Source organism: Pogona vitticeps, chromosome 1 (assembly GCF_051106095.1).
Source record: "Pogona vitticeps strain Pit_001003342236 chromosome 1, PviZW2.1, whole genome shotgun sequence".
In the NCBI taxonomy this organism is placed as follows: domain Eukaryota; kingdom Metazoa; phylum Chordata; class Lepidosauria; order Squamata; family Agamidae; genus Pogona; species Pogona vitticeps.
In genome coordinates this window covers 75,977,744-75,991,777 of record NC_135783.1, presented here as the reverse complement: position 1 = coordinate 75,991,777, position 14,034 = coordinate 75,977,744, and the positions used below count along the sequence as shown (strand labels likewise).

Here is a 14,034-nt window from a genome sequence, read left to right as displayed (position 1 = left end):
TTTAAGCACATTAAGTTTAATCACAATGGGTAGAATGTTGGATCTTGCAACAATTTGGAGCCACAGTGAAGAAAAACTGGTGTTCTAATGAATTTTATGAATTTATGAATTTTATTTTAAGCTTCAGAAGTTGTTTTCAGGATTCTCAGCATATGTTGAACATTTCTCTTAAGCCCAATGTTGAGGATTTTGGCCATGACAGTGCCATCCATTTTCCACAATTATCACTAGAATAGACCAGATATACTGCTCAAAACAGTCCACTACAGAGTTCCATCTAACAACTTGTGGGATTAATAGCTTGATTCTACCCACTCTTTTCAGAGGTGCTATGCCAAAATTGTTACGGAAATATTTATTCAGTGACATTAGTTTTATTTCTGGAACACTGAAGTTTTAGGCTAGGAAATGCTGCAAATGAGCAATGCAACCAAAGTTCCCTCTAAGCTGTGCACCTGCATGTGTAACTCTACTCCCCTCTGCACACCCCTTTGGTTCTGGTTGCGACAGAACCCCACACGAGGGTGAGTTGTGCATGCAGGCAAAGTCATGCATGTGAGGGACAGAGCCCTGCCCAGTGGAGCTGAAAATTAGAGGGAACGTTGACTGCAACCTTTAGTTTTATATTCCTTACCGGTTCTTCTACATTTCTTTTCATCTTGGATACATTTGCAGCATTGTCTGTGACCAGACTTTTTATTCTTGCTTTTGCTGCCACTTGTATTTTGCTGTGTGTGTATTTCCTAACATACAGTGGGGTCTTGACTTGAGAACTTAATCCGTATTGGAAGGCGGTTCTCAAGTCAAAAAGTTCTCAAGTCAAATCTGCATTTCCCATAGGAATGCATTGAAAACCATTTGATCCGTATCTGCTCTTTTCCGTCCATAGAAACTAATGGGAAGCTGCTATTCTGCCTTCGACCACTAGAGGGGGAAATTTTGTTTCTTTTTTTCTTAGGTCAAGAAAGGTTCAGGGAAGGCAGGGAAAATACAGTCCAGGCAGTACCAGGCAGTCTGAAGACTCCCAATCCACTCTCTAAACGCTGGGAGGAGTGAGGAAGCAGACAGGCACCCTTTTCACTGGCCAACAGTTAACTGAAAGTTCAAATTTTGCACTTTCCCTGCCTCCCACGTGGGTTTTTTTCAGTTCTTAACTCAAATCTAAGTATGTAAGTCAAGTCAATATTTTCCTATGAGAGCGGTTCTTAAGTCAAAATGTTCTTAACTCAAGTCGTTCTTAAGTCAAGACCCCACTGTATTCCTTGTTTCTGCAAGGAACACATTCCCTTCTTCTGTTGTTATACAAGTACATACAATAAGATCACTATGGTTGGTACTCCACCTATCAAGAGGTTAACAATTGTACTGTCTAGAGCTGTTGCACATTGCTCCATTTCTCTGTCATGCACATTATCCAGCAGTTTCTCTGCATCACTTGCTCTGCTGGGTGGACTATATCATTTCTCAGTGACTGAACCACATTAATGAAGTGTGGGTTTTCAGTCAGATGGAAAGAAGAGTTCAATGTGTAAACAAACTGGCCATTTTTTTCAATTAACTGTTTTTCTAATTTGGTAGAAATTTGTGATTTTATCACAGAGATGGATAGAAACTGCCAGCTTGGCTGTTTGTGCCAATTTGTCCTGTGGACGAACAGGTGTTCAGCACTTCTCAGCTCCACCTCCTCTGGCAGTTGCCGACTCAGAGGCAGCACCTGGAGGATGCAGGGCAGAGAAGTGAGGATGCTTCCTCTGAGTGGTCGCACAATGGAGGAGGCAGGATTGGGAAGTGCTGAACACAGTAGTTTGTGTTAATCTGTAGTCACAAACCTATCTTTGGTGGGTCCTGGATAGTCAGATTTTTCCTCTCCTTTTAGGTCATATACTGTGGATGTGACTGAAACACTACCCTGGACAGATGACTCTGAAATTATAGAGCAGGAGAATGGTGATCTCAAAGGTTGATAATTTCCAGAATCCTTTATGTTACTCAAAGTTTCACTATCATTTTTACTGCTTGCCCCTTCCTCCTCATACTTAACTTCTTGTGCAGATCTATTCCACTCCCAACAATATTCTGTTCATTGAATTTTTTGAAACTTAGCACTTAAGAGGTAAGGGGTTGATTCTCTGTAGATAGATTAGCAAAGGAACAATGGGATTAAGGTCTTTTTCTCAATTCCGTATGTTTATTTTATACCTTTTTTTGCTGTTAATAAGAGGCATGGGATCTATGCGGACACAAATTCACACGCTTGAAAACTATAAAACCAAGCACCTGTGATATCTTCTATATTTAAAAAAATGCCCAATAGTCTTAGAGAAACCTCTGGAAGAGCGTGGCATTATGAATGGATTACAGTGGTGCCTCAATTTACGAGCATCCTGACATATGGTCATTTTGAGTTATGACCAGCTCCAGCCGCAACATTTTGCTTCAACTTGCAGCCGACACTTCCAGTTACGAACAGAAAAAGGCAGGGAAAAAAGGTGGGGAATTCAAATTGCTAACCGTTGGTGGTGAAGAGGCTGTAGCTCTTTCGCCCCAGCAGTTAGAGAGTATGTGATCAGAGGAGGCTTTGGACTGCCTGGTGAGGTAAGGTGCTGCTTTCTGCTTTTTAAAAACTATTCTGGATGGGTTTTGCAACGTGGTTTTGGGCTGGGTGGTGGGATTATGTTTCTGTGCAGTGATGGGTCTTGCAAGGTTCATTTGTTTTTTTGGGGGGTTCCCCCCATTTCTGTTGGGTCTTGTGGGGTTTGTTTGCTTTTTGCCGCCTACAGTGGTCTTATAGGCCAGATGGGCGGAGTATAAATCAAATAAATCAAATCAAATTAAAATTTGCATGGTTTGTTTGCATTCTGCTTTGCTTGTTTTGCATTTCCGATGGGTCTTGCATGATTTGTTTGCTTTTCTCCCCCCCCCCCGGCTGAAACGGATTAATCGCATTTCCCATGGGTCTTGCAGTTTTGTTTTGTTTTTCAGCCAGTACAGATTAATTGCATTTCAATGCATTCCTATGGGAAATGGTGCTTCGACTTACGACCATTTTGAGTTACGACCGGAGTTCCGGAACCAATTAAATTCGTAATTCAAGGCACCACTGTAACGGAAACAAAACCTCCTACATCTTCTTTGATGTCTGGTGCCCAGAGTGGTGTGAAGTTGTTGTGAATGCTTATTCATTCATTCATGACTGTGTGTGTTCTATTGTCATGTATTTATACTCTTACAAGATTGTTTTTGCTTTCTCTTTCTTTTTTCTTTTTTACTAACTTTACTTTTTCAACAGTAGGAAATTGCTGCGTGTTCTATCCTAATACAAATATTTCCTTTTCAATTTCCTTAAGTTGGCAACCTTTTGTTTACATAACACCTTTGTTATGACTATCTTTTCTGTTATCCTAAGTGGAAATTCCCATCTCAGGTATTTCTTATACAGGAATTTCTGACTAATGTTTTATAGTCAGGAAAAACCTAAAGCCTTGTTAAATGCAGTTGTCTTCTGCTGTTAAAGTGAGGACTGTTATTAATCATGAAAAACTGCTTACACAAATGCATTACTGATAACTACATTCAGAGAAGAATGCATTTTTAACAGTGATTATTTAACCTTTCCACTTTGTAAGCATTGAAATATTTATTTCATCAGATACTATATGCTGGCCCAGTTGTACTAGGAGAAAAACAGGTTATAAATAAAAGAAAATAAATTTAGAGGAATTGATAAAGGGTACCTCAAAAGGAGGAGGAGATAGTGGTTTAGTTTCAAAAAATCTAAGCTGCTACCTAGATATTAAAAGTGAGATTAAGTTTGAATACCAACATCTATCTCATCATAGATATTTTGAGTATGAATGGGTAGCTTTGATTAATTATATTGGCTGAAATCCTGTTGTTAAGTGTAGTAAGTCACATTAAATTAGGCCATTGAATCAGTAGGGATTTAATGAGTCAGCTTCTTCATTTGGAAGTGGGTCCTGGAAAATCTTAACAGCGTTATGCTTAGTTTGGTTCTCCGTCAATATAATTCTCCTTAATGACAGGTTCTATAAACAAGTAGTATGTGAAATACATAATATATCTGACTGATGTTCATTGGCATTGAAAAGATAAAGCAGACTGTTAATTCACTTTAAAATAAAACTGGTGTTATGAATGGTGATGGATTTTCTGACAACTGTTCATTGCAACTTGAATCACTTAACCACATTGTTAAGCAGGAGTTCATTTCCCTTCAGTATAGTTTATGACCACTGTACAATTAAACTAATAGTAATGCGTATTGAAGTAGAGTTTAAATTTTAAATACTTGGTGTGACTAAAATACTGTGTTCTTTGAACAGGTTTAAAGCTTTAAATTGATATTGCCATTAGTCTGTTATGGTTACCGTGTATTGTGACATCAATTTTAGTCAAGTGTTAAACTTTAAAATGAAATTCAGTGATCTGCCATCTTTCTGATTGAGATGTTAACACAGTTTGAATTGAATTTATGAGGCCTTCAGTTTAAAAAAATTGATTTTATTTCTAGGCAAAGTTCTTAAGCTTAAATTAATTGAAAAAGATTATTAAAACATAAATATTTTTGTCAGTCTCCTTGAAAGTCTTTATAAAAGTGCATTATGCATAATGTGTATGAAAAGAAAAAGTACATTGCTGCAATAAGTATATTTTGAAAATGACACTGATAATACAGATGTGCTTGTCAGAGTCAGGATCAGCTTTAACTTGGAGCCTAAAGTTCTGTGTTCAACAAGTCAGGTGTCATTAAATCAAAGAATTAGTAAGCATTGGCCAAAATCAAGTTTGTGCAACCTAAAATTAGGTGTAACTTGGTCAGGCATTGTGTCCTGACAATGCAGACTGTGCGATTTGATTGTGCAGTCCATCGTACTTTTCTCATTGTTACTGATGGCACAATGTTGTGGTGGAAGTGCTTCATTGATAGCACTTCTGACTTAATGCTATTGTAGCTACTGCAGGTATAACACTGAATTATTTCTATAGCTGTATTATAGGATTTCAGCCACGTTCTTCATTTTTCCAGTCTAGTAGCTTGAGGAATCAAGCACACAGCAAGCATTAATATATATGTCTTGATTTTATATGACCCTTGTTTTGTCATAATTACTGCCAAATCCCTTTAATATCAGTAGTAAGACTTTCAGAATCCATTATACTACTCTTGCTCATTTCTGAATTGCTGGTGTTGCACATGTATTTTAACTCTGGAATAAATATTACTAATGGTTTCACTCAAAGTGATTTTAAAAAAAGGAACGTGTGAACGAGAACGTATGTATAAGGGTATTGTCATGGTGGAGGCTTGGTGTAGAATCTCCCTTCAGTTTTTGGAGGAAATGATTACATTTGGGGTTATAGATCACAAATGTTTGTATCCTGTTTGCTTTATGCACCCATGAATTAGCTGACTTTTTAAGACAGCATCTAAGAAACTTTATCAAGGTTTTTCGCGAAGGCTTTCACGGCCGGGATCTAATGGTTGTTGTGGACAACACTCTGTCCTCTGAACAGAGCACATAGTGCTGTCCTCTGAAGATGCCGGCCACAGAGACTGGCAAAACGTTAGGAACACGACAAAGAGTCTGAAAAACAACCATTTTATCAAGGTTTACTTAGAGATGATCTCAGACAGTTCTCTGTTCTCTTGTACTTACTCTTGGTCCTCCCATCTAGCTGTCAAGCATTTTTTGAAAGGAATAACACCTTCCCTTTGTCTCTTCTCATCATTCTCTCCTGTAAGGAGGAAGCCTCTGTTGTCCCCAGTGGGCCATCTGTCTTGTTTCTGTGCACTCCAGAAGATTCTCTGGAGATTCTGGCAGAAGAACATCTTAGAGATGTGAACAATAGGATAGGGTGTCCAGTGGGAGTGAGGAGGAGGCGTATAAGCCATAGCTGAAGGGTTGAGGCTGCAGCTGAAGCAGGGTGGCACGAGCCAGAGGTAAAGGCAGAGGAGGAGGGAGCGGATTGTATTATTGACTTGACGGCTGATAGGAAGCCTGAGAAGGATCACTCCCTGTCTTTTGTACCCTAAGGTAGAACTAGCCACTGTTTCTCCAACATGCCCAGATGGAAGATGGGTCAGCTTTGCTGCTTGATGAGCCGTGGCAGGGGAGCACCAATCTTCCCCTTGATATGGACCTGCTATGTGGCTAAATAGTTGTATCACATTTATGATTTATTAGAAAATCAAGCATTATTTACTATAAGAGTGTTCAGTATAAACTGGAATTTCTGTACTTAAATGAGTACTAATTAGTTCACTAGTTATCAGTATGGTTTCCTTGAAAAGTGGCATTGAAATATAACCAATGTACTTCTTAGTGGTCTCTGTGACTCACTCATATGAGCACAGAGACCCATATGTATGAGTTCACAGATGACCCGTCCAAGAACAAAGTTACTCATGGCAACCTGTCATTCTTCTTCATGGTCTTTGTAACTAAAGCATATGAGTTTCTGTGCCCAGATGTGTGCGTGCATAAATGATTACTTGAAAAACTAGTTATTTATGGCAACCTGTTGTAGAAGCTATTGTTTAATCTTAGTGATAGGAGACCTATTAGTGTTTACAAAAAATTTAGGTAATTCATTTTGGCTAATTGTGGTTATTTGATGAGGTGCTGGACACTTTTCGGTAAGGTTTGCAGTAATAGGTGTCTAACCAGGCACACAATGAGACATGGGCCAACTCCTTGTTAGTTAGCTGCAATTAGCTACGTCAAGTTGCGCAAACCTTATGCGAAGACCAGTAAGATTTGGGCTGGTAATAGAATAGTACAGTATGTCGAAGTATGATTTTTTTTCCATGAAAATTTCACATTCATCTAATGTCCTTAATGAAACTAATGTATGTTGAAGTATGATTTTTTTCCATGAAAATTTCACATTCATCTAATGTCCTTAATGAAACTAATGCCAGATTTGGTCGTCCAGGAGTTGAATGCTACTGCCAACATGATAGTGGTGCTGCAGTAATTCAGCTTCAGTTTCTGATCAATGAGGTTGGTAAATTTACATACTTTTTTTAAATCAAGTGTCTTATCTATATCTTATAGAAACATTGTTAAAGAATGCTCAGATAAGTAGTCACGGAACCCTGGTACCTCTTTTCTTAATACATAGAAATGGTGCATAATTTTACAGTTTACAGTAAGCAAAAGGACCTTGCTCAGTGAAAATGGTTTTGATTAAATTAAATTGGGGACAGAGGTTTATAGGATGATCTCTTGCTTTCAAAATCTGATCATCTTTATTATATTCTAATGGCTACATTCAGATGCAATGCTAAACCATTTTTCTGATGAAGAGGCACAGTAGCATTGGATTTACATTGTTCCTGCTGCTCTTCTATACGCAAGCAAAGGAAGCAGAGATTTTTCATCCCTGATTTGTTTCAAGGTTTAGTTTGTTGTTTTATCTCAAACCAATTTTGAGATCCTGATTTGCAGTCTGTTATTGATTAAATATAAACAACTTCAGATATGCAGATGATACAACTCTGATGGCAGAAAGTGAGGAGGAATTAAAAAACCTCTTAATGAGGGTGAAAGGAGAGTGCCAAAAATGGTCTGAAGCTCAACATAAAAAAACAACTAAGATCATGGCTACTGGCCCCATTGCCTCTTGGCAAATAGAAGGGGGAAGATATGGAGGCAGTGACAGATTTTACTTTCTTGGGCTCCATGATCACTGCGGATGGTGACAGCGGCCATGAGATCAAAAGACGCCTGCTTCTTGGGAGGAAAGCGATGACAAACCACGACAGCATCTTAAAAAGCAGAGACATCACCTTGCCGACAAAGGTCCGCATAGTCAAAGCTATGGTTTTTCCAGTAATGAAGTATGGAGGTGAGAGCTGGATCATAAAGAAGGATGACTGCAGAATAATGTATGCTTTTGAATTGTAGTCCTGGAGGAGACTCTTGAGAATCCCCTGGACTGCAAGGAGATCAAACTTATCCATTCTGAAGGAAATCAACCCTGAGTGATCACTAGAAGGACAGACCCTGAAACTGAGGCTCCAATACTTTGGCCATCTCATGAGGAAAAAAAATCTCCCTGGAAAAGACCCTGATGTTGGAAAGGAGTGAAGGCAAAAGGAGAAGGGGATGACAGAGGACAAGATGATTGGACAGTGTCATCGAAGCTACCAACATGAATTTGACCCAACTCCGGGAGGCAGTGGAAGATAGGAGGGCCTGGCGTGCTCTGGCCCATGGGATCATGAAGAGTCGGACACGACTTAACAACTAAACAAAAACATGTATTGATAGAATTGACATAGCAGATAAATATTTTTTTAAATCACTATCCTTGTGAGGTAGTGGTTAAACTGCATTACTGCAGTCAAAACTCTGCTCACAACCTGAATTTGATCCTGATGGGCTCAGGTATCAGGTTCAAGCCTGACTCAGCTTTCCATCCTGAGGTCAGTAAATTAAGTACCTAGATCATAGTGGGGGGTAGTGTATAGCCTGTATAATTAAATTGTAAACTGCCCATAGAGTGCTTTAAGCACTATGGGGCAATATATAAGCAGCACACTTTGCTTTATCTTTAATGGAAATGATTGTTAGGGTCTATGTACAAACCTGAACAAGTACATGCAAAACAATGTAAATTGTTTTGAGCAGGACTTACAATCTGTGTGAAACTATTTTTCATCCTAAAAATCTTGGAAGAAGGTAATATCTCCAACACCCATTGACAAAACATTGTTTTCTTTTTCTTAAGGGAGCCCTTGTGAGTGCCTTGGCTGATGATACCCTACACTTATGGAACTTGCGTCAGAAGAGGCCTGCTATACTTCATTCTTTAAAATTTAACAGAGAAAGGTAAGAATTGGTTACTGTTTCCATGTCAAGCACTGTTAATCAACATCAACAATATAGTTGTAGAAGAGTAGATGTGATGCTTTGAGGGAACTTTTTCAGGACAGCCTCCGCTCAGAATCTCTTATACCTCAATTTCCTGGTTCATACATTTACAACCCAACCAGAATATCACTTCCTTGCACAGAATGGGTGATGGGAAACAGCACTGAGAAGGGAGACAATGATAGGGTAAAGATTAGACACCTTTCAGTCTTGAGAGACTATGGTAACGTGCTCTGTATGGAGGACTTGGAACATCGTCTAGTGTGGCTGAGAAGGCCAATTCGAGAGTGACAATCCCTTCCACACTGAAGACAAATACAATCTGTCCCTTGTCAAGCTCCCACATTTTGCTGCTTTTGTGACTGCCTCTTTGCCTCGGCCTGCTGGACAAGTGTCTCTTCAAAATGCGAGAGGTCATGATGCACTGCCTGCCTCCAGGCTGAATGCTTAGATGTCAAGTTTCCCATCTGTTGAGGTCTGTTTCTAAGGCCTTCAAATCCCTTTTGCAGATATCCTTGTATCGCAGCTGTGGTCTCCCTCTGGGGCAATTTCCCTGCACTAATTCTCCATACAGGAGATCTTTTGGAATCCGACCATCAGCCATTCTCACAACATGCCTGAGCCAACGTAGACGTCGCTGTTTCAGTAATGTATATATGCTAAAACTTCCACCTCGTTCTAGGACTACTCTATTTGGAACTTTATCCTGCCACGTGATACAAAAAATGCATCAGAGGCAACGCATATGGAACATGTTCAGCTTCCTCTCCTGCCATGCACAAAGGGACTCACTGCAGTACATGAGTGTGCTCAGGACACAGGCTGTATAGACCTGGATCTTGGTATATGTCGTCAAGTTCTTATTGAGCCATACTCTCTTTGCAAGTCTAGAGAACATGGTAGCTGCTTTGCCAATGTGTTTATTCAGCTCGACATCTAGGGGGAGAGAGTGTCAGAGATCGTTAAGCCAAGGTACACAAATTCATGAACAACCTCCAGTTCTTGCGTGGAGATGGTAATAGAGGGAGGTGAGTCCACACCCTTGCCCATGACTTGTGTTTTCTTCAGGCTGATTTTAATCCAAAGTCTTGGCAGGCCTTGCTAAAACGATTAATGAGTTGTTGGAAGTCTTCAGCAGAATGGTGACAACAGCTGTGTCATCGGCGAAGAGGAAATCCCACATGCATTTCAGCTGGACTTTGGTCTTTGCTCTCAATCTAGAGAGATTAAAGAGCTTTCCGTCTGATCTAGTCCAGAGATAGGCCCCTTCTGTTGCAGTTCCAAAGGCATGCTTCAGCATGACAGCGAAAAAGATCCCAAAAAACGGTTGGTGTGAGGACACAGCCATGTTTCACTCTGCTTCGGATGTCAAAGGGATCTGATGTTGAGCCATCAAAAATTACAGTGCCCTTCATCCCCTCATGAAAGGACCTAATGAGGTTAAGCAGCCGAGGTGGACATCCAATCTTGGGAAGTATTTTAAAAAGGCCATCCCTGCTAACCAAATCAAAAGCCTTTGTGAGATCTATGAAGGCCACAAAGAGTGGCTGTTGTTGTTCCCTACATTTCTCCTGCAACTATCAGAGGGAGAATACCATGTCAGTGGTGGATCTATTAGCACAAAATCCACACTGTGATTCTGGATAGACTCTGTCTTCAAGCACCTGGAGCCTCTTCAGCACAACACGGGCAAGCAGCTTCCCTACAACGCTGAGAAGAGAGATGCCACGGTAGTTATTGCAGTCACCCCTGTCTCCTTGTTCTTGTACAATGTGACGATGTTTGCATCCTTCATGTCCTGTAGTACTCCACCTTCGCTCCAGCAAAGATAAAATAGTTCATACAGTACTGTGGTGATGGTCCCTTTACAGCACCCGAGCACTTCAGCAGGGATGTTATCCTTTCCAAGTGACTTGTCGGAGGCGAGGGAATCCAAGGGCGCTTTTATTTCTGCTAAGGTTGGTTCACTCTCTAACTCTTCCAAGACAGGCAGGCACTCAATGTTACTTAATGCTTCTTTGATTACTACATTTTCTCTGGAATATAGCTCAGAGTAGTGCTGCACCCAGCGGTCCATCTGCTGTGCTTGATCCTGGATGATCATGCCTGTAGCAGACTTCAAGGGAGCAGATTTCTTCTGTATTGGACCTAAAGCCTGCTTGATACCGTCATACATACCTTTGATGTTACCTGTGTCTGCTGCTATCTGTATCTGAGAGCAGAGCTGAAGCCAGTAATCGTTGGAACATCTCCTGGCAGTCTGTTGGACTTGGCTACAAGCAGCTCGAAGAGCTTGCAAGTTGTACTGATTAGGACAGGCTTTGTATGCTGCTAGAGCTCTCCTCTTATCCTCGATGGCTGGCATAAACTCCTTCGAATGGACTTCGAACCATTCGGCCGCCTTTTTTGGTCTTCTTGCCAAATGTGAACAAGGTGATGTTATACACAGCGTTCTTGAAATGTTCCCATCATTTTGGTGCATTTGCATCAGCCGGGCCTGGAAGGGTTTCCTCAAGTGCTTGGGCAAATTCCTCCACTTTTCTTTGCTCGCAAGTCTTGCCGATGATAGGGTAAAAAGTCTTGGTAAAAGCAAGGTAGTGATAGTGTCTGTGCTTGCCTGCTTAGTTGCTCATTTCATCCTCTCCTGTGATAGGTCAGTGGGATGCCCAGCAGGGCAGTTTAGGAGGACTTCTGAGAAAAATTTGGATGGAGGTGCACAGAAGTGTGAAAAATACAGGCCTGGACGTGTGAGAAAGAGCAGAAAAGAAATAGAACAGTCATTGGGCTTTTTCATTTTCTCCTCAGTTGTTCTTGGAACTTTGTCTCAATTTCTCTGTCCCAATTAGCTTCGTCCTGTAATCCATTTTTGGAGCAGCATGTAAGAAACCTTTATCTGTACTTTTCTCATCCCAGTCACTAATCATTATTGTTTTGAATTGTTTTTAACTGTTATAGTTTACAGTGTTTAATGGAACCCACCCGGAGTAGACTTTGTCTAAAGGGGTGGGATAGAAATATAATTAATTAAAATGTGGAAGAGCACTGGGCTCAGGTCTGAGCCTTGCGCGACCTGTTTGATTCTGTAACGAACTGTTTATCTGCCTGATCGTTGTTCTATCCAGTTATCACTGCCTTGTTCTCAAGGTGCTGACAGAGCTACTGCTTTATAATCTGCTCCAGAATTTTCCTGGGATTGAATTCAGTCTTACTAGTTCTACTTAGAATGCGCTCATTGAGATCAATGGGTCCTTAGGTGTGACAAGTCTCCTGTATTTGATAGGTATACTCTAAGTAGGACCAATGTGGAATCTAGCCCATTGTCTTCAGTGTTTTCCACTCCAGTATCTCGCATACTTTCCTCAAAACACTTGTATGTTTTCTTGGACAAAGTGGGTTATAAGGCACAGCAATGGGACGGAAGAAGGTGATAGGAGAAAGCCCTTGGCCAGAAGCAGAGTAGAGAACCATTGCAGTCCTCTAGCCACCTTTCATATATTTTCTGTTTTGCAGCCATGTACTTTGCTTCTCCACACACCAATCATTACAAGAACCCTGAAGAAATTAAGGGTTGGTTCCAAACATTGTTTTGGCTCCTTTATTAAGAAGAATGCCACAGACTTCTCCAGGACGTAGCAGTTTTTAGCAAAACTGTGTATTGTGATTCATGGTACAATACTAGTAAAAATATTTCATTCTTAATAGTAATTCATTCATCGTAATCATGCCTTTATTTTTGTTTAATTTTGAAAGCTGCAGTTATTGCTTGGGCACTGCATAGTTACGTGAACAACTGATTAAAACGCTTACGATCCTGCATTTTTTAAAATGTTACTATTGTACTTGTGGGTGTTAACTGTTGAGAATGAGGAGCAACTGGATTTGAAATAGTTGGCTCTCTGGCTTATAAAGTGGTGGTGAAGAATGCTCACATGTGTTTGCTAGAACTTGGCAGTTGGCCTGGCTCCTGGTGGTGAGTTGTGATGGAATCCCTTTTTTGTCCTAAGCCCTGAACACTCTTCTGCAGTGTCCAGTATCAGATGAACAGTGTGCCCATTGAGGTCCTGCATAGGGTACAGTGGTGCCTCGCTTAACGAGTGCACCGTTTAATGATGAATCCGCATAGCAATGCGCTTTTTGCGATCGCTTATGCGATCGCATTGCTACGTTTTGAATGGCAAAACATCGCATTGCGATGATCGGTAAGCATTTTGCTTACTGATCTTCGCATTGCGATGTTCTAAAAACAGCTGATCGGCGGTTCCAAAATGGCCACCGGAAGAAAAAATGGCTGCCCACTCCGTTTTTACGCCCTGCCCTTGCTTACCGGGCGGCGAAAATGGTGGCCGGATGGGGGAATCTTCGCATAGCGGTGAGTTTTTGCCCATATGAACGCATTAAACAGAGTTTAATGCGTTCCTATGGGTTCCCCCCCCCCCACATAGCAACGAATCCGATTAGCGACGCTAATCATGGAACGGATTAACGTCGCTATGTGTGGCACCACTGTACTGCCCATGATTGGCATGTTTTTATGTGTGTTTGTGAGAAAGAAGTTGTCTACGTTTGGGTGAGGCAGACACTTGTAGAAGTGTAAGTGAAGGGCAACTCTGTTGCTCCTGCCCCCTCCCCCCCCAACAGAACGTTTTGTGCTGGTGCTATAAACATAGGTACAGGATGTGTTTTTATAAGGGAAGAGATCTGTGTAATACGCATCTGCCATTAAGCTATAATGGCTGAGTTGTGGCTTAACATTTCTTGATTTTCCTTACTTGCCCAAGACAATATAAAAGGAGGAAGAAAGGATGTCAAGCACCTACTAGGCTCTAATATTTGACTAGCTGACTATGTTTAGTTTAGTGAGTCACAGCTAGTGCAAATGAATTGTAATTCTTTGGCTATCTTGACTGTAAGTTTATTTAAAATACTCAAGAAGTAGAATACTGGTCTGGGTGATGGGCCTCCCTCTAATATCTTACCTGACCAATTTGTAGCATTTTTAAAATCAAAAGTGGAGGCCATCCGCCGGATCTCCCTCCTTCTTTAAATATAGTGGATCGAGTTGAGATGTCTAGCGCTCCGCCTTGCCCGGTGACACTCGAGCGCTTTCAGCCCGTGACACCAGATATAGTAGACG

At 40.9% G+C, this 14,034-nt stretch overlaps 1 protein-coding gene across 7 annotated transcripts in view; it reads left to right on the top strand.

The window, feature by feature from the left end:
* STXBP5 (syntaxin binding protein 5) overlaps window positions 1-14,034 on the top strand; it is a 185,813-nt gene that overhangs the window by 29,047 nt on the left and 142,732 nt on the right. For all 7 annotated transcript variants that reach the window (XM_020809900.3, XM_020809829.3, XM_020810218.3 and 4 more), the window contains exons 3-4: window positions 6,944-7,025; window positions 8,758-8,858. In XM_020809900.3, coding sequence (XP_020665559.3) covers window positions 6,944-7,025; window positions 8,758-8,858 — 183 coding nt within the window. The remainder of the gene's footprint in view (window positions 1-6,943; window positions 7,026-8,757; window positions 8,859-14,034) is intronic.